General features: G+C 41.7%; 1 protein-coding gene across 1 annotated transcript; it reads right to left on the reverse strand.

Annotated features, from left to right (window-relative positions):
* Positions 1-3884: 3884 nt before the first annotated feature.
* Positions 3885-26919, reverse strand: slc8a4a (solute carrier family 8 member 4a; the record flags this gene model as incomplete). Its single annotated transcript, XM_083926623.1, has 8 exons — positions 26876-26919; positions 23300-24709; positions 22629-23143; positions 11233-11339; positions 10093-10211; positions 8492-8591; positions 5722-5994; positions 3885-4264 (listed from the first exon to the last, which is right to left on the reverse strand). Exons 2-8 carry the CDS (start codon positions 24632-24634, stop codon positions 3885-3887), a joined length of 2829 nt encoding a protein of 942 aa, XP_083782749.1. The 5' UTR covers positions 24635-24709; positions 26876-26919.
* Positions 26920-27005: the final 86 nt, after the last annotated feature.

A 27005-nucleotide genomic window follows, 5' to 3' on the forward strand; every position in this document is an offset into this window, starting at 1 on the left:
TCAGCTCAACACTTTCCTCCTTGAACTGAACTCCAGTGCATTCGTTAATCGACTTGAATGGACTGCCTCTCAATATGGATGTAATCGGCTGCTAAGGCTGTTATCATGACCAGTATTAGTGGTTAAAAAAGCTAGTTGGATGGTTCAGCGCACTGCCCCGAGCTACTCAGTGTTAGCCATGTCTGGCTAATAGTGACAGTATGGGATTTCTCTGTTAATAGGTGATCAACAAAAATAATTGTCTTGATGGCTTATTTGATGTATATTCATGTTGAAAAAGACCATGGGATGCTGCACTTTAAAATCATCAGGTGCTGACTAAATGTCAGCAGCACTGTCATGAACTTGTTGTTTTCTTGTTTTAGTTATTCTGTCAAACTTGGCATAGACTGATGCAAAAGAGATGAAATCCACCAGACACAAAGTTCTGCAGCTTCGTCTCATTTTTATTCAAATTGTGTTCATTTCTCAGACCTTCACCGTATACAACAGGAGTGACATCTAATATGAATCCTGCCAGAGAGTTGACAGCGTGTGCCACCCCCTTTTCCGTATTTTTTTGGGAGTATTGAGCGAAGCAGGAGGTAATCTCACGGTCCAAAAAATTCAAACAAGTGACAGTGTGCCCACAATAAATAATGTTAATCTTCTGCCACAGCGGGGGTTAATTTCCCAGTTAATGTGTTTAGAATGAATAATGTTAATGCTCGCTATTAAAAGGCACAATTATAAAGACACCGAAAGCTACAGCAGGAAAAGTGATGAAATCATTTTCACATATTAAACTCTTCTCTCTTTAAAACTTTTTTTTTGTAATTTTTTTGCTGCTGTCGATCTTCAGGCTAAACAATCATCAACCTGCTAAAACCTAAACCTAAAATCACCTAACAGAACTCAGAGGTCTCCGAGACACACCTCATCAGTGGAGCTCCAGTTCCCCACGGTTTTTACACAAAACTCAGAACATTAATGTTCAGGCGTCACTGCAGTCCAGCCAAAAAAGAGAGGAGAAAAACTAAAATGAATAAAAATGTGTGAAGCAGAACTTTGTTTTTTCTTATTTCCAACCATCATTGATTATCTCATGATCCTCGGATTCATCCTGTGACCCTCTGGAGGGGCCGGACCTCGGGTTTGGGAAAAGCTGGACTAATCTACCTAACTGTATATAAAGGAGGTGTTGGGGAAATATAGAATATGCTATGATATCTTAAACATGTGGGTTTACATGCGTGATTGGGGCGATGTCTGTCTTCTCTTTAATGTACAAAAGGTTGTTTTATTAAGCTGGCACAATTACAGATAACAGGACCTTGGTCCTTGAAATGGTTGCTGTATATTATGTGATGTGTCATTCTACTCTTCAAGTTTGCTGGTGTCCATGGTTATGTTCACATGTGCCCAGTGGCGTGCACAGATTTTTGAAGGGCAGGGGCGAAAAGGAAATAAAAGGGCACAATGCGTCTTCGCCACTGAAGAGGGCACTTTAGCATGCGTCTTGGCTCCTAGAGGGCACTTTAACACGCGTTTTGGCACCTAGAGGGCACTTTAGCATGAGTTTTGGCTCCCTAGAGGGCACTTGAGTGTGCGTATTGGCTCCTAAAGAGCACTTTAACATGAGTTTTGGCTCCCTAGAGGGCACTTGAGTGTGCGTTTTGGCCCCCAAGAGGACACTTTAGCATGCGTTTTGGCTCCTAGAGGGTACTTTAACGCACGTTTTGGTTCCAAGGGGGCACTTTAGCATGTGTTTTTCAACAAAGGGCCACGAGGGGGGCCCTATGTATCTGGCACATGCACTGGTTTTATGCCAGAAACTTCTCTGATTTGATTTGTCTATATTAAACCATATATTCAAGTAAGGTCAACTGAGGCTCTCAAGTTATTCATTTATTCATCAACTGGAAGGATCAGTAGTTCAAGTTTTCTTTATCAGTAGGTAAAACTGGCTCCACCTCAACTAGCTACAAGTAGTAAAATTCAGTCATGCATTAGTATTCACTATTTGATCATGCAAAAATATGTCTCTGAAAGCAGATTTTTCTGCAGAATTAAGCTGCCAGTATATTGCCCTGCCCTCATCTTTCTGATATCTGTTTAATATTTTACATTTTGTTGATAATGCATCTGTATTTATTATTATTTTTATTTTTACTAATGTATGGCTACAGGATCTGTTCTTATAATGGAATATATCTATATAGGTGTACGGGTACTTCCTCCACCACTGTCAGGGCGTTGTTTTGACTGGCTTGCATTATATTGTCAGAAAAATCCTGTTGTGTGTTATTAATGTTGAGGTGTTCGCGCATTTTTTCAGGCAACCTGGAAAAGATATAATATTCTGAATCTCTTAGATCTAACAACATTCGTATGGTTATTTTAACCATGTGCTTTAGTACTTGTATAGACATAATGTTGAAAGACTAAGAGTATTCATTGATTGAAATATGGAATTAAGACAACAAGGAATCTTACAGCATCATAAATGAGCAACATTTATTTCCACTTTTTGTACATTAAACGTGCATATCAATAAAACTAAAATTGATCATAGAAATACCTCTACTGTAATACTGTGACAATAAATATGGCTCTACAGGATCTAGGTTAAATAAAAAACAAACTTCAATATCAACTGCTGTGCGACACAAGGAGACACTCCCAGGAAATACTATATGTCTTGTCTTTTAGCACATTTTTCTTCCCAGATGATGGACCTGTTTGGTAATTGTGCTATTATTACGACCTAAAACCTTTTCCCACTCATCTTGAAAGTGAGTCTTTGCTCTCTGCTGTGCTTTTGTTTTGTTTTTTAAAGTGATGTTGAAAAAATGTTCACAGTGTCCGCATGACAGATCAGTAAACAGGTGTCCTTCTTATATCCGTACTCAGACTGCACTTTCTTTTGTCTGTTTTGTCACAAACGCCCGTACAGTTTGTGGCGTGCCTTTCGCCATTTTGTGCTGGAGAGCAGAGGTGCACACACACGCACACACACACGCGTTTGGCAAAAATACTAAATGTGCTCAAAGAGTTTATACTTCATAGTACAATTAATTTACAATTTAAAGCAGGCACTCTGCTCCAGGTTGACTTATGTTGTAAAAAAAGGCATTTTTAACCATGGCTATGCTGAACATGACACTGATTGAGAAAGCTTTGTGGGAAAGGGGACCAGGCGGTGAAAAGATCATGATACAGCTGTGATTCACATGTACAGAAACATCAACACGTCAACAGCCTTGTCAAAATATTACATACAGTACTTTGAAATAGTTTACCCAGAAGCTCTTAATCTTATAACGTGCAAAAAAATAAACACACCTACTCTTTCACAAAACTCCCACGCACAATGTTCATCTTTTACATGATATACAATGAATAATTAATGTATAGATTGAGTAATAAATATCAACACACAAATATGTCACTTCAGGTATAATGTCATCCCATGCACCATCTTTAAGTTTCCATTTTATAACACCCTGCAAAATACTGCTTTAATCTTGTGCTTTCTTAACATTTAAAAACTCAAATAACTGTCCAAACAGAGAGAGGACACGATGCCAGAAGCTTTATGTTTCAAGTGACAGAGGGTTTGATTTTTGCTGATAATTACATAAATGTAATGTTTCAAAAAAAAGGAAGAAAAGTTAAGAAGAGGTTTAATTTCAGTGGCTAAAGCTATACTTCACAGCATAGTGGGTGGTAGCAAAGTTCCAAAGTCCAAAGATTCAAAGTCAATCAAATATTGTGCGGTATCAATAATAACTAATGATACAAATAGTTAGAAACCTTTGTGAAAATAGACAAAAACAGAGAGAAAACACATTCAGTAGACTTTAAAAACAAGGAGAGGAGCCGTGTCTGTGTTTCCCTCTGTCTCAGAAGCCAGGCACATGGCAGTAAGCCTCCAGGGAGGACAACATGATGTAGATGAACCAGATGGAGAGGAACAGGAAGAAGGTGAGGAGCTTGGGTGTCCGTGGGCCCCCGAGCTCTCCGCCCGCCACGCTGGGACGCCGGCGGTAGAGCAGCACCAACACACAAACCAGCGCCATGATGGTGAAGACGGTGACGGAAAAGGCCAGGGAACCCGGGTCCACCTTGAACACCTGGCCTTTGGTGTGCCAGTAAACAGATGCGATGGTCCACGCCACCCCGATGCCCAGGAACACGTTCACTGCGTTGCTGCCCGTCACGTTGCCGATGGAGGCGTCTGCGTATTGATCCTGGATGGCAGCAACTTTACTTGCAAATGTATCTGTAAAAGAAAGACGGATATTATTTAATGCAAAAAAGAAATAGGAAACTCAGAGAACCCAGGCTTTGACTGGGATCCTAAACTCCACAACTACCAGGGACTACAGGAATTTAACTGCATTCAATATGAAAATAAACAACTTTAAAATGTCACAAGGGGCATCAGATATTTCAAAACAAACCAAAGACGACACTAATGTGGAGTTGGATAATCCTCAGCAAAAAAGGATTCTTTTTTTTTTAGACATGGCCACCTATAAATAAACATTTATCTTTGAGCAACGTAAAGACTGGGGCGGCAGTAGCTCAGTCCATAGGTGACTTGGCTGGGAACCGGAGGGTTGCTGGTATCAAGTCCCTGTGTGGACCATGAAAGGAGCGTGGACTGGCGAGGTGCCGGTCACTCGCTCTAACATCTCTCCATTAATTGCATGTATATAGGTCCTATCTGTGCATGTGTGTGTATTTCGGGCCTGTGTGTGTAAAATGAAAAATAATAATAGAGTGAAAATTGAATTTCCCCATTGCGGGACAAATAAAGGAATTATTTTTCTTCTTCTTCTTCTATAACGCAAGTACAAATGTTCTTTAAATCTACACAGACACTTATATGCAATAGTAAAAATCACTACAAATGATGAAATGTCTCTCCAACTCTCTACCCACTCAAATGAACTTAGGACCCCCCTCCCCAGTGTAATCGCTTAGTTTAACGCCTATGAGATCATGATTATGTTATTTGATCTCATTGACCCTAAACAATCAAGCCAATATTGCTGTTTGACCAAAGCGTTTGACATAACTTCAGAATACTACAAGGTCCATCCTTGGGCATTTAATACGTTTCTGAAAGTGGGAAAAACAGAATGATTACTCTCTCTTCATGCAAACATTTGCAACACATTTAAGCTACTCTATGTGATCTTCTTTTGATAACTAATGTAATAACTAATGTAATATTTATTTACTTCCATCTACTGAGCCTCCCCTAAAATAGTTTGGAGCCCCCCTGGGGTGGCCCACTTTGAAAGCATCTGACCTAAGCTAATGCTGCCACTACCTGTGGGTACTGCAACGTCCTGATAATTGCCTTCTAAGTAATTCATGTAGGGCGATTCCCTGGATAACTGCTAACTTGAAGGAGTGTGTGGGGCTTACTGACCTGTCAAAACCGAATTTTTAGATTCTCATTTGTGCCTCTCTGTGGCAGCGTTTAGGACATAGTGCAGTGGGAATACAATTATGCAGCACGGAAAGAACAACAAGGGAAACAGTCTTTTTCTTTGTTTACAGCTTGTTAATGGTCAAGACCTCAGGAGAGAATTACTCTGACGGCACAGGCGGTCAAAGAGGTTACGCAAGTCTTCCCAAGCAGCTGCTTCTACTGCGCACACAAACCCCAGAGAAAACCCAGGACCAAGTCCGCTGTCAGAGCTGATAGACACCACAGAAGCCCACCTGGAACAGAGGTGCCGAGGGCCACGAACACCACAGCGGTAACCGAGTCTTTGAGGCCGACGGTGCAACCGAAATGAGAGGCCAGGTCCCCGGTCACAGCTGTCAGAACGCCGATGAGGGAAATGGACACGATGAAACAGGCCCAGCCGTTCCAGTACTCAGTGGGTGGGACAAATGCGAAGAGGACTTTCCAGAAAACTGTCAGGAAGTGCATGATGTAATCAAAGCAGGATGGCAAGCGTTCCTCCCCGCTCTCTTCCTCATCATCGTCACCTGGCAAAGATAAAATAGATGAACGAAGACCTGCAAAATGCATACATAGAAAATACTGCCTTCTCTGTTGACGAACCCGTGTTGTTGGCCGCCATCTATTTGACCGTACCCGAAAAGTTCTGCCAGGCTGCGTGCAACCAAAGAGCAGCCAATGTCCCAGTATTTCTAGCGCTGTCTGTTGTAACTCTCCAACATTGCAGCTCCAGTTACATTGCACATGTGTCATACCCTATAGAGACGTGACATCTCAACTCTCCTTGCCGCCAAAACCTGGAAATGAGTTCGCATTTTTGTATTTACGGTTCTCTTATCTGAAAGTCAAAGGATTTTTTTGAACAGGATTCGGGTTAGATGCCTTAAATAAGGTCTGTGGTTTACACAATCTTAAGAGATTTTCATGTTTTGTTCAACAACACGGTATAATTTTGAAGCTTGTACGTGTCTAAAAGAGCCGGTTGCTAACACGTGGCTAAATGAGACTTTAGAGGTTGTCAAACGTCATCACAGGCAGAATCAGTTGGAAGCTATTGGTGGTGACATTGAAGTTATTCCACTGTGGTGTAGTTTGTTTTTATATAACGGTTTCCTCTTGTACTCTGCCAGATTGTCTTGGTACTTTGTGCCTAGTTTTCTAGCATACAGTTAATTATACTGTATTTCCTGATCCTGTAGTTTTTGACCCAGCTTGAATTTTCAGATTTTGCGTCAGCCTGACCTTATTGTTGCTTCTCTGGATTTTTGCATCCTTGATTTAAGGACTCTTTGCTTTGTTTACTCCTGTCTCTTGTGTAGTGCTCAATTGGGTTTTCTTGTGTTTGAACTATGACAAAGTCTCATAATCCCATTGGCTTTTGTCGAGAAACCAGGGCGATGCTAACTTCTGGGTCAGCCTCCAAAAGGATATCATCCCTGCAGAACTCTATTAGATGTTAAAGTAATTCTTACCTTTCTGGCATTTTTACACTTTTCTTTTGTAATCTTAAAATGCTCCCGATAAGCGTATGGCACACTAAAATGTAAAAGAAATCCACCAGGTGCTGAAACTCATCAATATTCAATTCTCATATATTTATGATAAAAGTCTAACCAAACATTTTATCCGGTCCGAATAAAATGATTTGCCGAGCTTCCTGCCTATCATCGTCCCTAACACGTTTCCTATCACTGTCACTGCTTACGCGTCATGCGCCTCTCTGCAGAGCGACAGAGCGGTAACGTGGTCTGTGAGAGATAGCAACGAACGCCGAAGAACTGATGTGTCAAGAGGTAAGTCAGCCTCTTGAGTCAACATCGGCTCTGCTTTTCAGCAATGGTCGAGGCTAATGCAGCTTAACCCGGAGCTAAAAAGATGAGATGGTTGCGGTGTTTCTGCTGGACAGGTACTTTTGGTTTACCTAATCCTTGAACGGAACATTACATGTGATATCACAGCATCAAGATGCTGTCAGTTATCAGTTACTATAGTTCTGTAATACCTTGTTATTTGTGCAAGAAAGATTAGCGTTAGCATTAGCATTAACATTAACATTAACGCTAACATCACCTGTAGTGTAAGCAAACCAGAGACTTTGGAGGGAGGTGGAGTTGTTCAGGTAAGTGTCATCTGATCATGCGTGACATCACATCTCAATTTAGAAATGTATATGTATATATATCATAAAAACAGTAAACCGTTCCAGCGTCATGCTTCTATCAAACTTAGATTAATGTCTGACACCTAGACGATACCAACACCCACCACATTCAAGCCATTTGATGAAGAAAAGTTTAGGAGCTAACCTTTTCAAATCAGTACATTCAATCTGTAAATACAGCTATGACTCAGTGATTGAGGCATACATATAGGCAGGAAGCATATACATTGTATTTATATGTACACTCTGCATGATAAATGTGAGTGACCTCAACCAGAGACAGAGAAGCTGAGAGAAAAGAGCGTATTAACAGACTGACACATCTCCGGTGTCTGTCAGCTTTTAGCCCAAATGCTTTGTGCACTAGTGCAGATCTAAAAGGTTCACAAAGCCAAGTGAATGGCTTATGAAAGGGCAAAATAAAAAGGGTTCATCGTTCCACATACAGTACAGCTACATAAATTCTTCAGAGCCATTAATTGTCCAGGCAGTGCTTGCCAGTTTAGCTTTTATGGTGAGCCGCACAAGGAATTTACCACATCATGCATTTTTAATAAAGTGTCTGGATTAAAAGGGAGCAGCAAATAAGCACGGAATTGCCAAAATGTATTAAAAAAAGGCTTTGTTTTTGTAAGCTCTTTCATTTATAATCTGTTAAATTAGGCTTTTCCTTTTAAATTTAGCTGATGTCAAATTGGAGCATTTCGGATTCAATAAAAAAAAAAACATCTAAAAAAAAACAGCACAACAGTGAGGCTGGTAAGGAGCAGCTGGTGGGCCAGATCTAGCCTGCAGACTCAATCTTCCACAGGTCGGTCTCAGAGGGATGAACAGATGAGACATTTCACCACGCTGCGACTCACCTGCGCTGACAGTGACAGCACTAACAAACTGCTCTCTCCAGCTGCTGCTCCCCACTACCAGAGCCAGGTTGGTCTTCTTAATCAGCTTGTCCACTGTGCTCTGCAGGAGGTCACAAGGACAAAGAAAGCAAAAGCAAAAGGACAAATTGGTGGTAGCCATTTCTTTACAGTTGCGTGATATACAGTGTTAATATGATCCTAACACTTTCATATGAGACTAGGGATGCCGATGTGGCGAATTAAGGTGCAATTAACCGTGACGCTCTTCCCACTGGGGTGCACAGTGAGTCATTAAAATAGATGCAGGGAGCACAAAACACAACGCGTAACCATCATTAAGCTGCTTTACACCAGTGCAGAAAGTAGAGTGTAAATACAATATTATGTTACAGCGTAAATTGTTCTTCAAGTTGCACACCATCGAGTCACACATTAGGGTCAGTTGACTTTTCAGGAAGATTACTACACAAAACAGTTGAAAATGTCTCAGGCTTTCTTGGGTCCAGAAAGTCTAAAGTGATGATGTCATAGTGATGTCATCAGGGTTTTCTCAGCTTGGATTTGAAGACTACACACGTTTGTGATTTTGAAAGCCTGCAAAATTGGGGTTATAAAGTGGGGCATGGAATTTGACATACATGAACATTGAACATGCATGGAGGGTTTAATATGGATACAAAAGACACTGTCATGTTGCATTATGGGAAATGTAGGATTCAACGTTTTTTAAAAATCAGTAAATCTCAGGCTCTGCTTTTGTAATCTCTCTCCTGCTAGACCCCAATATCCCCGACCTTTATGGCAGGGGAATACAAAATCGACATGGTACCCCTTAAGATGCTGCATTATGGTTAAATGATTATGGTAATTTGAGTTTTCAAGTTGGATTAAATATTTAGTGGCTGACAGAGACCTTATTTACATGCACATCACTAATAATGTTATCCATGCCCAGATTTTGCTCAGTCAGTAAACATCAATATTTTATTTTGTCACTATACCCCAGATCTAACTGTGGTGCAGAATGAAACAAATGAACAACTGAGTACATTGGACACTTAAGAGAATATAATTCTTCAATTTCATTTTTTGTTTATGAGCAGTAATAGTGTCTATGAAATAGTTTAAAGGCCCAATATTCTGCTCATTTTCAGATTCATACTTGTATTTCCGGTTTCTACTAGAACATATGTATGTGCTTTAATGTTGAAAAAACAGATGCATTTTCTCATTAATTGTCTGAAACGCTCTGTTTCAGATCTCTTTAAGCCCCCCTCCTGAAAAAGTCCAGTCTTCTCTGATTGGTCAGTGTTTCCGGGTCTTCTGCGTCTGTGCTCTCTGTGTCTCTGCATGTCATTACAGTCGGGAAATGACTGTAACAGCACTATAGCAACACTTTTCAACCTATATATAATATAGTTGTGACATCTGTAGAGACGTCCTGAAGGCTCATTTAAAGGCACAGTTTCTGAACACTGGGTGCATTTCTCTGTGGATTGAGCGTTTTGATATTTTCACAGTATTTATATAACGCCAATTTTAAGTATTTTAAGGTTTTGACAGCTGTCTTATGTCCAAAGAACTGCTAAAATGTTGCTTACCTTAAATTCGTAGGACTCCTCAATAACCACCTCCAGCTTGGTGTGTTCACCCAAACACGGGCAGCCCATCTTAGACACGTCCTCCGGTCCCGCTGCTGTCTTGTTATCGTTGGTGTCTCCTGCGGCAGGAACAGGTTTCAACCAATATATCCCACATCATTTACCGTATTAACTGATAATGAAAACAATATCTTCCATGTGTACTGTTTGCATGAGAATTAAGCATAATCAGTCACAAGTAACATTAGGATTCATGTTAAAACTAATTTGCTGTGACACGTCACTTATATTATATTAAATACAGCCTGATTAATTTTACAAAACCTGGCAAGCCTTTATACAAATCTTTATATATTTCATTTGATCATTTCTAAAATGTTTTTTGTTTGCATCGTGTTGGACACTTCGCCAAATTCACTAGTAGGAGGTTCAATTTGACAGGCATTCCAGTCAACTTTGCCTATTTGGAGATCCGAAACTTTAGACTTCCCATTGCACTCGAACGCAGCATGAGCAGCGCGAGTGAAACGGAGCAACGGATGACAGGCAGGAAGCAAATCATTTTATTCAGACCGAATGAAATGATTGGACAGACTTTTATCAGAAATATATGGGAATTGAATACTGATGAGTGTCAACACCTGGTGGATTTCTTTTACATTTGAATATGCCATAAGCTTATAAGGAGCCTTTTAGGATAACAAAATAAAGTGTAAAAATGCCAGAAAGGTAAGAATTGGTTGAGCAAAACACCAAAGCTAAAATCGATTATGTTTCTATTTTCTTTTGCTATGTTTTCAGTTATTACAGCACATTTAAAAATATATGATCGACGTGCAACTGTGTAATGTATGGCGACAAATGCACAAATTATGAATCCCTAACCTTGATCTAACAACTTTAATCCAAGGTATTTCAAAGTACAAACATTACAGTCTAAGGGTCTAAAGAGATCAGAGCTTAGACCTTTAGATTTGCCCCAGAGTCAAGAGAAATTTGTACCATGAATATAAAACTGCTCCTGCCCAATTTAAATAAAACATAAAGGACAAGGAATCCAAAGTAAAATGTATTTCCAGCCATAAACTAATAAGGAAAATCACTCTGCTGCTGTAGCATGCAGCTGTGTCCTCAGCTCACCGTGCCTCTGTCCCACCTCCAGCAGGATGGGCTCCTCCAACACAATCATGAAAGTCTTGTTCTTCTCGTACTCCTCGTCATCGATGACCTTCACATTCAGCATCTTCCTGTAAGCAGAGGGGTCAAGGAACAAGGAAAGGATGGCGGCAAACAGAAATGGGCGATAGCAAGAGTTAACCTGCTGTATGCATTTCTTAAATAAACCCAAATGAAATCCAAAAATAGATCCCAAGCATCAGGTAAGAGCAGCCTCTAAGGCAGAGCCCATGCTTTAGTACGAACATAACCAGTTAAGTCGACTGCCTACACAATGAATCATGAAACAGAGATGTTAGATAAGCAGATGGAAACTTGAGATTTAAACAAATTAACAAATAGCCTGTAATGCAGAACACTATGTACAACATTAAATGATAATATATATAATTGTTCCCAGCACCACACAAGAGGGCGGACTCCTTCTAAACCATTAATTCCATTAGAGCACAAGAGTGATACAGCCCACACCCCTCCCACACACTTCAAGTTATAAGTCATAGGAAAATGAATTATTATCTTGTTCTCAGTGGAAATTAAGCACAGCATATCTAAGAATCCATGCAAGCAAACTCTTAAGACAGATTCTGAAATGCAGCGTATACTGTTAAATCTGAGCGCTATGAAAACACGTGAGGATGCGGTGTCAAACTGTGACCGACATATTCGCCCGAGCCCGCTTCATTCTCCCACACTGTCACAGTGAGTCTTTCTCTCCCTCTCCCTCCATCTCCCTAATGATATGTGGGTGGCTGTCTATTTCTGTCTACTCATGTACACTCAGGATTCAACAACACGCTGGAAGAGCTTTTTGCTCGCAGAAGAGAAAGATAAGTTAATTTTAAACATGAATGATACGTCATCGGCTGTCTAATGTCAAGGAAAGTCATGCCAGTGGGAGCAAAGGGAATCGCAGTATAGCCTGGAGTCCTTACAATGGAAACAAAAGGGTTTATCTGTTAAACAAGATTTCGAGTGCGATATGTACAGAGACACAGTATGTCTACTTTGAAGCATCGCAGAAAGGCCCTTAAAATAAACAGCGGTGGTTCAGTTGCTATGGACTGTATTCAAGCAGCAGCCATTTTGATATTACATCACACTTACAGCACATACTGTTGGTCCTGCTTTAGAGTATGAAGTGCAGGATATAACTGCAGGGGATCAGACAAACGGTTGTACATTTCACATAAATATTTCATATAAATATTTTAATAATTCAAATAATAGCTAGAAGTGAACGGCTGTCAAAAATCAACAGGGAAGTAGGTTCACAAACTGCTTTTGGCTGATTAGGTGGTGATTTAAAGCTCACACTCTGTCAGTCTTCTGCTCATTTGCACTCGTTTCAGACAAAAGGTGGGTGATTGGAAAAGATTGAGGTGAGATGCGTTTTATGCATAGGTCTTACACAAAAACTTATTTTTTAAAATCTGGTTGAACTTGAAGTACAACCAATAAAAACATGCTGGTTCACGGAAATAATGAAAAGTAAAGAAAATGAATCTCAAGTAAGCTATGAGTCAACAACTAATCCCATAGAGCAGGGGTTTTCAAAGTCTGTATTCAAAGCCCTAGGTGGGCCTTCCCTCAGACAAAGTTTGCTTAATTTCACTCAATTCCTGGATGCCTATGAGGTCATGGTTATGTGGTTTGATCCCATGCACTCAGCAGTTGAGCCTAAGCTAGCCAAATACTGCTGTGGACATAAAACCAGGCTACGACAAACACATAAAAAGGTCTGTCCTGAAGCATTTTTATCCGTTGTGATCATCTTTGCTTTTCCCCTGAGCCTCCCCTGAAACAATCTGGAGCCTGCCTCACTGAGAACCTCTACCATGGAGCTTTATGTTCATGTGTGATGTGTTTTAGGGTAAATAGTCGTACACTGTTGACTCAATAATCAACTGTAAGTCATTAATAAATTCTGAATATTCCAAAACTTGTCCAGTGGCAGCAAGCGAGGCTTGTGGGCGATAGACAATCGATAATCAACATGCCAAATTAACTAAAAAAACATTACAAGTAAAAGTAATCCAAAAAAAAAAAATATATTATAAGTAAAAGTTTGAATCCCGGCTGGGGCCCTTCTGTGTGGAGTTTGCATGTTCTCCCCGTGTCTGCGTGGGTTCTCCGGCTTCCTCCCACGATCCAAAGACACGTGTTAGGTTAATTGATGACTCTAAAATTGCCTGTAGGTGTGAATGTGAGTGTGAATGTTTGTCTGTCTCTGTTTGTCTCTAAGGGCCCTGTGATATACTGGCGTCCTGTCCAGGGTGTACCCCTTAGGCCTGATGTCAGCCGGGATCGGCTCCAGCCCCCCCGCGACCCGATAGGGACAAGCGGTTTAAGATGGATGGATAAAAGTAATCCAACCGGTGGAGCTATTGTTCAATTATATGGTTCCCATGTTTCTGAAGTAGGTGAAAATAAATGTGTGCTGACGGCGTGGGAAAAAAGACTTCCACGTGGCTTCTCTAAATTTGTATATCGTAATACAATTGTTTCTGGAGGTCTGGCCTTGCATGCAGGGTGAAAACCACAGGGCAAGGTTACCAGAAACTGACCAAAGGCATTTGGCTAATAAAGTGTTTCTCAAATAAGGCTACGCATACCCCTCAGGGTACTTTGGAGTACTGCAGGGAGTACGTCAGGGTCATGCATCATTTCTAAAATAGATTTACTATAAAAGTTCAATACAAAGGAATTTAAAAGTAAATTCAATAAACCACAATATATTTTCAATACTCCTATTTTCAATTCCTATTGTTAACTGTCATAAACTGTCAGCAACAGGAACAAAGTCAATCACGTTCACAAGTGTGTTTGTTCACATGTGTGTTTGTTCACATGTCAGTTTTAATAATGAATGAGAGACAAAAAAATCAATCAAATGGATGTGTGGCAGACACATAGAAGCAATACAGCGGAAAATGCTGGGAAATGACGACGATCCTCAGTGAGCATAAGCCCATGTGTTGTAAGTGCAACTACAATGCCTTCTGATGGAGTATTAATGTCTAATGACAATAATTAGCTGCAGTTTGTTATCTTAGCTTAGCATAATGACCGAACATCTGGGACTTCTATGAAATTGTTCTAGCACAATGAGCACATAACTCCTTTCAAAACCACAACTTGGCATCTCCGCAAGCAAGTGTATTTCCAAAAGTATCTTCCTGAGGTGCTTGTATTTGTCCAGCTTTCTCCCTTAGAGTTTGAATGGTCTGTATGAGACTCGGGTTAACAGGTAAAATAGCACCATCCAGTTCTGCTTCATGAGCCCCATATCTCAGCAGGTCGATGAACTCTCATTACAACAGACACTGTTGGTGTCTATCAAGACAGTAAAGCCCTGACTTACTGCATCTCTCTGTCTGCCTGTTGGCTCCAGTCCTGGGATAGTTTCTGAGAAGCCACAGTGGTCAACATAGCATGTTTTTATTGTATCTGTCTCACACACATGTGAATGACATCAGGACTGTATTATTGAGTTCTGGAGATGGATCTCTGTTCCACATGAAACAACCATAATCTCTGCTGCATTCTCTTTTTATAAGTTACATAAAAATCATAATTCCCTCTTTTTTTTTTAAATTTAGCATGTGTGTTCTGTGTATATGTTTATTAGCTGGCAGAACCTGTTAAAAATCAGCTGGGGCCCTAGGGTGTTAAGGTTTTTGCAGTTGATACAGCCACCTGTCGAAAGAAGGAGCAGGCAGTGTGACCTTTTTTTATTCAGTTTCCCCCTCCTCCACATTTTGCGCTGGTTTAGTAAGGAGGTTCCACTTCCTCCCACAGCCAAAAGACGAATACAGTAAGTCTAGAGGACTCGAGACTCTGAAATGCCTACAGGTATGAGTGTGAGTGATTTCATGCCTCTATGTTCACTTTGGTAGAGTACCTCTGCTTTCTGAACTTTTTATGCTGGGATGGGTTGTCGGACCCTCCCGAGAGCCTGACAAAAGTGAAGCTGGTAGGGAGGATGCATAAATTCATGACAGTATGTCGAATACCCACCACTGAACGGGGCGCTGCCATTCAGTTGAAGAATCATGGATCGAACCAATGTGTCAGCATGTGTCTGTCCTGCTAGAAATGTCCTTGAGCATTTTACTGGATAGCTCCAGAGACTGCACTGTAGCTGAACATGAACACAAAGCAGCACCAGCAGCATAAAGTAAAATGTTTCTCATATCTACAGCGGATCAAAACTCTACATTAAATTGTCTCCACTGTCCCTACAATGTGTTTTTGGTGATTTATGTATAGCATATTTATATGGAAGTGTAACCCAGTGACAAATAAAGTGTTAAAGCAAATAAACATATTTATTTAAATAATGTAATGTCCTGTAACCCACTGGATGATAAGATCATTAGAATACATAAGGGTTAATGCCCAACGAGATGTCCAATTATCAGGTATTAATAGACGAGGAGCAGTCGAGAACTGTCAATTACCGAATGCACTGGAGTTCAGCTCAATACTTTCCTGCTTGAACTGAACTCCAGTGCATTCGGTAATGGACTTGAATGGACTGCCTCTCAAGAAAGACATAGCCGGCTGCTAACGCTTGTAGCATTGTAAAACAGTCTTTTTTAATAAACTCTGGGTTTGCCTACTACTTTGTAAATGCTTCGTTTTTTGGTGGTTCGTTTTTTTGTGTATCATGCTACTGCAGAGGTTTGGTGTTATTTTTGAGCAGTATTAGTGGTTAAAAAAGCCGTTTGGGATGGTTCAGCGCTCCACCCGAACTACTCAGTGTTAGCCAGTGGCGGCTGCTGGTCTTTCAAGGAGGCGAAGCTCATTGTCCGGCCTACATCATACATGTGTTTGTTTATTTATATGTAAATTCTACCCTTCGTTCCTTTTCAAGAAAAGTTGTCGCACCAACTAGGTGTCTTTCCAGGGACTTGACCGGTGTCCTCTTAATGGCAGCAGAGCTAAGCTGCTTAAATGGCCTTGGCCCAGCTGGAGCTGCTGCACCAGGCTACTGTAAAGTGTGACCGCCTGTGAGTGTGAGTGACGAGGGCAGAAGCTCCACAGCTGCCGCTGCTCGTTGATGAAAGAAACCGCAGAGTGACAGAACAGAGTCTCCAAACACAACACTAGTCCTCTTTAACAAAGACAAAGTCTCTGGGGATCGGTAAAGTCTCCGGATCAGTTCAGAACAATGGAATGAAAAACTTGGAAAATGCTCCGCTGGATGTTTACTCTTCAAGATCGCTGATTCTCTCATTTAGCTATCAATCAAAAAAGGATTCCGCCTCAGACGGCTCATCCAATCATCATGCAGAAGCCGAGCGTCCTGGCCAGCCCACTGCCCCATAGACCCCCAGAGACGCTGAGCGTTCGATGGGCGGGACAAAGCCCAGCATATATCCAATGAGCGTCTAGTTTGACTGCAGTGGAACAACCCGCTCTACCATTGAAGTCAGTAGAAGCTGAGTGTCCGACTGTGTAAAGAGCTGTGGAGCTGTGGGGATGAATGAGAAGGAAGTTGCTCCGGTTACCTGTGATAAGGAGCTGGTTCTGAACAAAAGATGAAAGCTTTCTAGTGCGTATTTAGTCAATGAAATGTACACATAGCAGTACTGTCACACCGCAGTGAGAGGTGTCCTGTCTTGTGTCTTTTGTCTCATGAGATTCATGTTTTATTTTGAAAAGTAATCTTCCTCTCGTTTCAGGTCACTTGCCCTTCCTCCTGTGTCACCGGTCTGCTGTGTTCCCTGATTCCCTGATTGTGTCCACCTGTGTCACCCTCCCTCATGTGTATAGTCCTCGTCTTCCCCTGTCTTGTTGCCAGAGTATGAAGTCTTGTTGCGAACCTCCAGCCATTACCACAGCCTGGTATTGTCTCTAAGTACTGCCTTGCTATCATTTCTGTTCCCTTGAGTTCCTCTGAAGAAGAGTGATTCTTTTGTTCTTCATTAGCTAGTTCATTTTTACATTGCCTTTGTTTTTCCTCCTCTTGGAGTGTTTTTGAGTTTGTTGTTTCATTAGCCTGTGCAGCATGGTTTTTGTTTTTTAGACTTTTGTTCCTCCATGTGAGCGATTTTCTTTTGTGTAACATTTCGTAGATAGTTATTCAGATCAGCGTAGATATTGCCTGTTCTCTGATTTTTAGTTTGTTTGGTGTTCCTTGCCACGTCTGTTCCCTTTGTTTATTCCCTCATCTGTACTGATAAGTATAGAGTTTGGTAGCCTTTTTATTGCTCTGTCTAAAGAGGTTACCCAGTGTGTCTGAAATAAAGCCTACACTGACTGCATTTGAGTCCTCCCTTTGCCCAGGCCTAAAAAGTACATATTTCACCACTTCTTTCTTTTTTTGGTGACATTTCAGGGGAAGCTGAGCTTTCCTTGCAGTCTTAGATTATGGCCGTGGTGATTGCTCTATCTGTTTTCATGTGCTGTCATTGTGTCACTTAGCTCCTCACAAACCTAAAGCAAGTATTACCTAATAAGAGAGTAGGTTGCCAAGGTTACAGAAGCAAAAGGTTATTGACATTAATAATGACATGACTCTTATGATAGTTTGCATTTATTGTGTGGCTACAAAGCAGAAGGGCCACTCTGTGAGGCTGTATTTAGCCACACTAGTGTTTGCTTGGTAAGTGTTGGACATGCTATGTGAAAGGTCTGAGGATCACCAGAGTCTTTGAAATTCCTCTTTAGGGAAACATGAATGTGCGTATCAAATTTTATGGCACCGTATGGTAGGGGTGGGCGATATGACGATATTAGGTTTCAAAACATTAGAATATGTTGACGATCTTCCAAAGCAGATAGATCGTAGTATCGTCAATAGGGCACATTCTATCCACTGCTTTTCTGTCCACACTTATTCATAGACTTTGTGGAACAAGCTGTAAAATATGCCCTCGCCCACTGTTATTTGTCCCGTGCACCAGCGGGTTCCTACTGTGAAGCAGCGCCATCACTTCACAGATGCCGTCTTCTGACCAAACCTGCCACACACACACACACACACACACACACACACACACACACACACACACACACACACACACACACACACACACACACACACACGCACACACACACAAACACACACACACACACACACACACGCACAGTCACACAAGGTGCGCACATCTAATGGTAACACAACAAACCTTTTCAACCACTTAAAAAAACAGCATCCTAAACAGTCTGCTGAGAGTGAAATGGTGATGAGACCAGCCACACCGTAGCCAACAGAGGCAACGGCTAGCTTTAAGTAGCTTTTTGTCAGATGTCCATTGTACCTGGCACCAGTTGGCAAAATTGCACAAACTGATTCAAATCTGTTCAGAAAGGTTCTTTGGCCTAAATGGTTTTAATGTTTTCTTTAGGGCTATATTTTTACATAGGGAAATGCTTTGGTGGCACTGTTCAGTAACTTGTTAAACTAGTTAAAAATCAATTAAAAAAACTGTGATAAAATCATGATTTTACTGTAAAAAAATCATATGATATTTTTACCCTATTGCCCACCAGTACCGTATGGTATGGCTGTGTTTTTTTTTCATTTTCCACTGTCACTAGGGTGTTCTCGCATTAACAGAGATAGTGAAAGGGCCCTGCAATCCACCAATCCTCTGGCGGGAGTTTGACTCCCGCCAGAGGATTGGTGGATTGGATTGGTGGAAAAGTCATCTGGGGACCATGAATGTCTCCCCCGAATTTCGTGTCTATCGTTTCCAGATGATATTTTACAGGATAAATAGAAAATGACCTACGGGTGGCGCTAGAGCAAAAGTCAGACAGTCCTTAACAGTACAAAATATATTCAGTCAATGTCCTTCTTGAGCCACGCTGCTAGCATGGATAAAAATGATAGCCTAAAAATATCAAGAATTTAAATGAGATATGGTGAAGTGCGGTGAGCATTCAACATTAGAATGAAAGCTTAACAAAAGAACACCACTTGCTCCTTACATAAAGCAAACCCTTTCTTAAATCTTGATGGATCTACAGAGAAAGCATGCTATTTAAGACTTTAACTGTTCCAAATGTGTTAAATTTACTCAACCCTGGCCGCTGCTCAGCTTTTATCCATGCCTGTCAGGGAGTTCAGGTTGTTATTGATCCTGACTACATTAAGGGTGAGAAATAAAGAATATCAATGTATTGATTTTCCTTTCAGAAGTGATCTTCTCACATTTCTTTCATCTTAGCTTATGTAACTGCCCCCGTTATCCACCTCAGCCTCAACTAGTGTGTAGTGCCACATATTTTGAGGCGCTAACAAAAACAGACACAGATAAGAAGAAGCTACACACAAGCATCAAAGGGTCGGTGCAGATCTTCCTCTAATCCATAAACACAAAATGTAAAATGGTTCTCTATGTTAGCCTCTTTATTTTAGCTTTGAGGCTTGTCTGTACATCATAATCTATTCACTGCAGTGCAGAATTTAGATGCTCAATTATTATTTAACTGCACGCCTGGATTTTAAACTGCTCCTCCTGGCTCCACGTCAAAAGCTTAAAAAACTTGCCTTCCTCCTCTGCATGCTGATACATTGACCGGGACAGGCAGATGTACAGATGGACACACAAAGCAAGACACATTGTAACAAACACACACAGAGCTGCCTGGAGGCCTGCTGCCAAGTGTCAGCTCTTAGTCCTGAACGCCCAGGGAAACACTGGCTAAGAAAAGACAGCTTTGTTTGAAGGATGAACTTTGGCAGCCTGCTGAGCAGTAAGGGGCACAGATATACATTTAACATGGGGTATGTGCAAACTCGTCCGCACAAAGACATAAATACAGGCATAGATACATACCTACAAAACGCAAAGACACACAGCGATGAGGTTTTACCTGCATCTTTTAACAGGACTGACTGTACGCTCCAAATTAAACAACCTGATAAATAATTCAGTCTGACCGGAGCATCTGAGGAACAAAATGTGATATTGTGCAAAGACTTGAAAATCTGTTCAACAGGGGAACTTTGGCTCGACTGGCTCTACACCATTTTAATAAGTTCCTTTATGTGACAAATTGAGATGAATGGTGCTTTTTTTCCTCTAACATCATCATCATCTGACATCAGCTATCTTTTGCCCTGTTCGGATGGGATTAGTTTAAAGTGGGAACGTGGGGTAAGGACCCTTTTACCAGAGGTTTTAGTCCTGTCAAATTGTGCCATGTCATTTAATTAATCCGAAGAATGTCAGTAAAAGTTATGGCGATTTTCACCTTCTTGAAAACGGTCTGGAAAATATACCTCAGGTAAAACTAGTGGCGTCAGAATACGACCATCTGTAAAACTGTATGCATGTTGATATACCGTCAATATCAATTCTGTCCTTTAGTTTCATGTTTAGTTAGATTTGTGATATCAGGCAGCTAGCACGTGCATGGCTACAGGGAGGTGATGTAGTGTGTCAATCAAGTAACCCCTGCCACCTCTGGTAGAATATAAGGATTTCTTAATCCTGTGCGAACTGGCCATTTATATAACAGACGTCTTGAGGTAAAACAATTTTACACTACGTCAAACTAATCCCGTCCAGATAGGGCTTTAGAGTCAAAATACAGCTGGCTGACAAACTGATTTGACCCAACTAGACCTGGTAATTCTGACTCAGGATCTGAGTCAAACCTTTTTACCTATGATCACAGGACGCATGCATTCCCCTTCAAGTACTTGTTTGCTATTCGCTGTTGCGTTTGGGCTTTCTTTTCATCTGCTTTCTGGTAGCCAACTGTCCTGCTCTGCTGGATCCTGCTCTCCACAGCCCTTCTTCTCTTGCTGCACGGTGACTGTCGACAGATGCATGATTCCAGATAATGTGAAATGTGCAGATGCTTGTGTCACTGTCAGCTTGCTACAGAGTCTTGGCTCAGTAGGTGAGGATTTTATCTAATGCTCAGTCTCCATGAATGCAGATACAAGCTGCCAGGAGCTCATTGTTGCTACACACTAGCTTCTCATTAACTGCAGCTTCTGTAGTGCTGTGTTGAGAACTTTTGGGACTCCTTTAACCCCTCTTCGCTCTTTTTAATTGCTTCGGATGCTTGAGGAGCTCTTTTAAGTTCCCCTTTGGGGCGGCATTTTGTTTGATGTGGTTTTTAGAGTGGATTCAGGGCACACACGTACACAATTAAAAATATAAACAGACAAATAGCACAAAAGGCAAGCAAGCATGCTGATAAATGTGCACTAGCAAACAGACAAACATATAGACAAATATATTCAAATTTCACCTGCACTGCCAGGCAAGAAAAGACAAATAGCGAAATGTGCGTTCTCTTTGACACCATCTATTCACCTGCCTTTCCTCCCACTCAGCCGACCTACACAATACACCTACACACAGGCCCTGAAATAATCCTCACACAGACGGATTCATATGACACATTTTATTCCTTTGTTTTGTCCTCTGCTGTGATGTAAATCATTTTGATGTGATGAGCTTGATACGGTTGAGGGCATATTCTTTTTTAAGGAATAAGATAATCACTGCTGTGGATAATTGCCAGGTCCTTTGCTCATCACATTATGAAACAAACAAGAGTACTCATCGTTCAGCCAAACCTTCAACATGACATTCAAGAGAAAGCTGGAAAAACATCACACTTTCACCTCTCTCTCTCTCTCTCTCTCTCTCTCTCTCTCTCTCTCTCTCTCTCTCTCTCTCTCTCTCTCTCTCTCTCTCTCTCTCTCTGTCTCTCTCTCTCTCTCTCTCTCTCTCTCTCTCTCTCTCTCTCTCACTCACTCTCTCTCTCTCTCTCTCTCTCTCTCTCTCTCTCTCTCTGTACTCTTCCTCCCTGCTTTTTTATCTGCCTCTCTGCTGGAGCATCCATGAATCCTTTTGTTGAAATGATCACACAGGTTTCATATCGCGTGCACCTGTTTCAGTGGCTGCTCAACCCTCATCCCCTCTTCTCTGCTGTGCAGTCACCTGCCTGATTTTCTTGTCGCTAACATGCACTTCTTTTGTTTTCTGCAGTAGAGTTTACATTGCTCTGCATTATAATGAACTGCCATATACTGTACAGTAACCTCCACAGAAATCCCAAAGGGTTGTGTAATTCATTCATAGAAATCTGCTTCTCCTTTTTCTTCTTCTCCTACATCAGCCACATTGTTTCATTATCTCCCTCACAATTATATCCTCTTATCCTCCCACATCATCCCTCTGAAAGATCTAAACTTCTCAGAGCCAACGTATCTATGACTCATAAAAATAGCCCCTTTATCCTTTACCAGAATAGATAACTTACAGTAATCTAGCAGGATTGTTTAACATACCAACATGTGGGCTGTGATGTTTGATAAAGTGATGAGAAGAAACAACAACACATTTCATCAAAGAAGGAGAAAAAAAAATGTCTCTTACATGGTTTCATCGTTCTGAAACTCCAGCTTGCCGGACACCTCCTCGTAGTCCTCCCCCGCCTTGGCGGTGCCCTCTACGGTGTGATAGGGCACCGCCACCTTTCCCCTGGCTCCGGATGTCCGGTGAACCTTCACCTGCATGTTGCCAATGCTCTCGCTGACCCTCGTGGAGTTACTCTCGAACGTAAAAATACCAGCGTGGTCGTCATCATAGATGGTTACCGTGGCGGTGTGAGCGATGCCCAGGGCTGCCTTCGGAGGAACGTGGGAGATGCCCACTGTGCTGTTACTGGAGGTGATGGAGCTGGGCTCCAGGGCGGAGACCTCAGCTCGGTGCACGATACGGGGATTACTCAGGCGCACGTAGAAGTGCTCATCCTCTTCAAAAATATCATCATCAATAACGCCAACGGTAAACTCTTTTGTTGTCTCACCAGGCTTGAAGACCAAAGTGCCCTCAGCAAACTCGTAATCTGAGCCGGCATTGGCAGTCGCATCCTCTGTGCGGTAGTCCACCTGAGTGGCATGAGCAAAGAAAGAAACTTCATTTAATATTTAGTGTTGGGCGTTTTGATAAAATGCTACATCATTTATATATTTTAAGACGTGAGAAATTCAATTTGATTTGAAAATGACCATGAGCATTTATAATATTTGTTTACTTCTTATTACCTTCACAGTGCAACCACTTTCTCCTCCATGCCGGTTCACTGACAGCTTAAGTGAGCCACAGTTCTCGAAGCACTGGTAGTGAGAGGTCTCAAACTGCAGGTAGATGGTGTTGGGGTCTTCCTCTTGCCCACTGGCCTCATGACAGCTCACCACCTTCCTGGCCTGGTCAGCGGCGTGCTTTTTCAAGATGTTTCCTGCTCCGATCATCATGCGTGTGGCTTGAATGCGATAAAAGGCTCGGCTCTTCTGTTGTTGGACCAGCACTTGGTAGTTGGCCATCTCAATCAGCTGCTCCATGTCCTTGTCCGGGTGCCTTTGTTTCAAGTCTTTCAGTGTACGAGCCATGTCCCGCCGGGCCTCTTCCTCTTGATCTTGCTCCGCACTCATCCCTCCACCTTCCTCCACTCCCTCCAGCATCCCATCCAGAGCCTCTTTGGGGTGAGTGTGCGAGTTCACACCCTGACCGTCCATCTCCAAGTCCATTTTAGTGAACATAGCATCTCCCTCTGACTCGATGATAATGCCACGAGTCTTGTCAGCACGATACCGCTTATGGACGTACTTGTAGAAGAGCAGACGCCGGTCTGCAATCCAGGCTTGCAGCACACAGAGAGGGAAGAAGAGGAAGGTGAGGACGGCCTCCCAAACCTCCACCTTTCCGGGGGAAATCACAGACAGGATAAGATACAGCCAGATGTAGGCAAAGATGCTCCAGGCAGCAGTGACAAAAAAAACACGCAGGTGCTTCACCTTGCGGGTTTCATTCTCTGGCACCACATAGACACAGATAGCGATGATAATGAACATGTTGAATGCAGCGCTACCGACAATAGTGCTGGGACCCAGAGATCCAGACTCAAAATCATGGCCGACCACTTCAATGACTGACAGCAGGATCTCAGGTGCAGATGAGCCCAGCGCCATCAGAGTCAGGTTGGATACCGTCTCATTCCAGACACGTACCGTCGTCGTCATTGTCTCACCATTGGGCTTCTTGATGGTGATCTCCTTTTCCTGAGAGGTGATGACCTCGATAGAAGACATGAAGCGGTCTGCGATAATGGACATGCCCAGGAACATGTATATAAGGGCTGCAAAGTAAACAATGGCACGTGCCACCTTGTCACCCACCGCAGGGTTTTGGGGGTTCCACATAGGCAGCACCACGCCATCAGAGCAGTTATCTTCACTGGAGCAGTTGCCTGGGGTTCTGCCATGGCTGGCGCTGCCCTGGGAGAAATGAGTGACTCCTGGGAGCAGAACCAGCAGAACGGACATAAACATACATGGTGGGAAAGTCGGAGTGAAATTCAGGATTGACTTGTGCAGAAACATGGTGGCGTGATGATGCTTCGAGTCTTCTAATGCCGCTGTTCAATCCACGTCACATGTGAAGCTCTAGCCAAACCTCTGAAAGAAAGAAGAAAAAGACATTTGCGTTGATGAGGAGAGGAGGATGAGATTGTCATTCTCTACGTCAGATGTTCGTAATTAAGGGTCCTATCCTTGAAATTACCTCTACAAGTGTAACATCACAGATGTACTTTCAGTCATCCTCCTTTATATTCAAATTCTGTGGGATCCAACAGTTTTGCTGGTCCGAGTTTGGAAAGATTGGCTCCCACTAATCATTGAGTCATTTGTATTGAACTACCCTGTCAAACTCCCACACATACATTGTGGTCATTCTGTTCTCAGCAGCAGTGAAATATTACTCTCTGCAACTGTAGTATTGAGGGAAGAAGTGACTCAGTCCACCAGGTATTGTCAAGTTAAAAATATGCTTGGCTGACAGTATAACAAGAAAAGAGCAGTGCAGCATGCCTCTCAACTCTAGTCTGTGATATATTGTTTAATGCTAAAAATGAACTAAACATCTTTTTTCCATTTTACATAAGTCAATTAAACTATGTTGGGGGAGAAGAAGTCAGATAGTCCAGCATCAATGCTGCTCGGAGGATTAACATCTGCATCAGTGTGAAAAGAGAGCAAGAAAGCCAAGGAATGTGATCTTGTGCTTTCTAATTAAAATTTCAAGACCATCTCTATCTCAAAAATAGGTTGCCTATACAGCAGAATATATCTGACAATGCTTTACATACAGCACAGACTCCCATTGACATGCAGCAGTGTAAAGCTGCAATCTCCACTCTGTCCTGCATAACAGGAGTTTCCCATCAGGGCTACGTTTCAGGGTGAAGCAGCGCAGCAGAGATGTAAGTAATTTTTGTAAACTTGTGTAAAAAATGACAGTGCTGTGTTGTGTTTGTGCAACAACAGCTTCGTGCAACAACTCAACACATGTCTGCTGATCAGTCGGTGCAACATCAGCGGGATCAGCACCACGGACAGCGACTCCTGCAGCAAACACTGGACCCTCATCCTGGTTATTCAACGCACTCTTCAGGAACTCCGGATACTGGGAAGCTTTAAACACTTAAAGCCCATAATGTAACAGCCAAGAGTAGATGATTGTGTACTTCATGTCATTGAGAGAGAATTAAATATTTCACAGCGCTGTCATGTGCTATCATCAATTCTTTCCTATAATACTGCTTTCACACGTCTGGCACACAACCCTGCACAAATTTTGAGTGGGTGACGTTTCTATGGTAAAAACAAGCTCTCCAACTGGTGGGAATGCAAGAAAAACATGTTATTTGACAATACCAATGAGACAAAAGGTGTCTACATATTGTGTATTCTAGTGGTGCCATACACAGTTCTATACACACCAGGTAGCAACAAGCTAAGGTGCAGAAACATAAAGATCTTGTTTCCCTGAAGAATGCGGATTTTTCTTTTAGGCAATACAACTACCAAGCTGAAAGTTTTTCGTCTTTGATTATTTGCAAATCTAGAGTCTTACCAAAGACATTTTATAGAATCTAAGGATGCAACCGTGCTGAATCTCTACCCATACAAAACTACAATTTTCTGCACTGCTTATATTTAACATTCATTTCTGATTAACAACCTCGGTTCAACATTTGTACTACTGGAAAACCAGCCAAGACTCCACTTTTCCATTTCTTTGAGTTTTTCCTTTAACCTTTAATAATTCCAAAATTATACAAAATGCCTCTGACTCAAATAAAATGATGATGTTTTAATATCCCAACATGTTCCTGTTTGGTAAGCAGAGGTCTCAGGTTGACAAATAAACACTTGTACATAATGAGTCACACTTTGATGCTGGCACTCCTGTTGCGAGAGATGGTGTTTTTTTTCTTCAAATGGTGGCAGTCTCAATTTGTAATGAGACTCCTCATAAATTACATTTCTACTATCTTGGAAATGAAAAGTGGTACAAAGAACAAACAGAAGGAAAATTAAGCAGAAATAATGTATAAAAAAAAAAAAAAAAGAAGAAGCCAACTGACGTGAATTCCTCCAGACATGGTGTTGAACAAAACCTGAAACCTTAATGACATAAAACACGTCCCACTGGTTTGCATGCAAGCTATACACTTTAGAGCCCAGCACAGTGCAGAAAAACCAAGGTACTCATGCAAGAACACACTTTATGTATATATCTATGCTATTTTTAATATTCTAAGAAACTGCAATACTCACCTGTGTGCAGTTGTCAGTGAGTCAGCTCAGTGGGGAAGTTGTGGCCTCAGGAGATGAACTTATCTTTCATATCGCTCTGTAGAAAGACATGTTACCTTAAATTAAAACATTATAGATTGTTTTTTAATCA

The sequence above is a fragment of the Echiichthys vipera genome, assembly GCF_963691815.1.
Source record: "Echiichthys vipera genome assembly, chromosome: 14".
NCBI lineage: Eukaryota > Metazoa > Chordata > Actinopteri > Perciformes > Trachinidae > Echiichthys > Echiichthys vipera.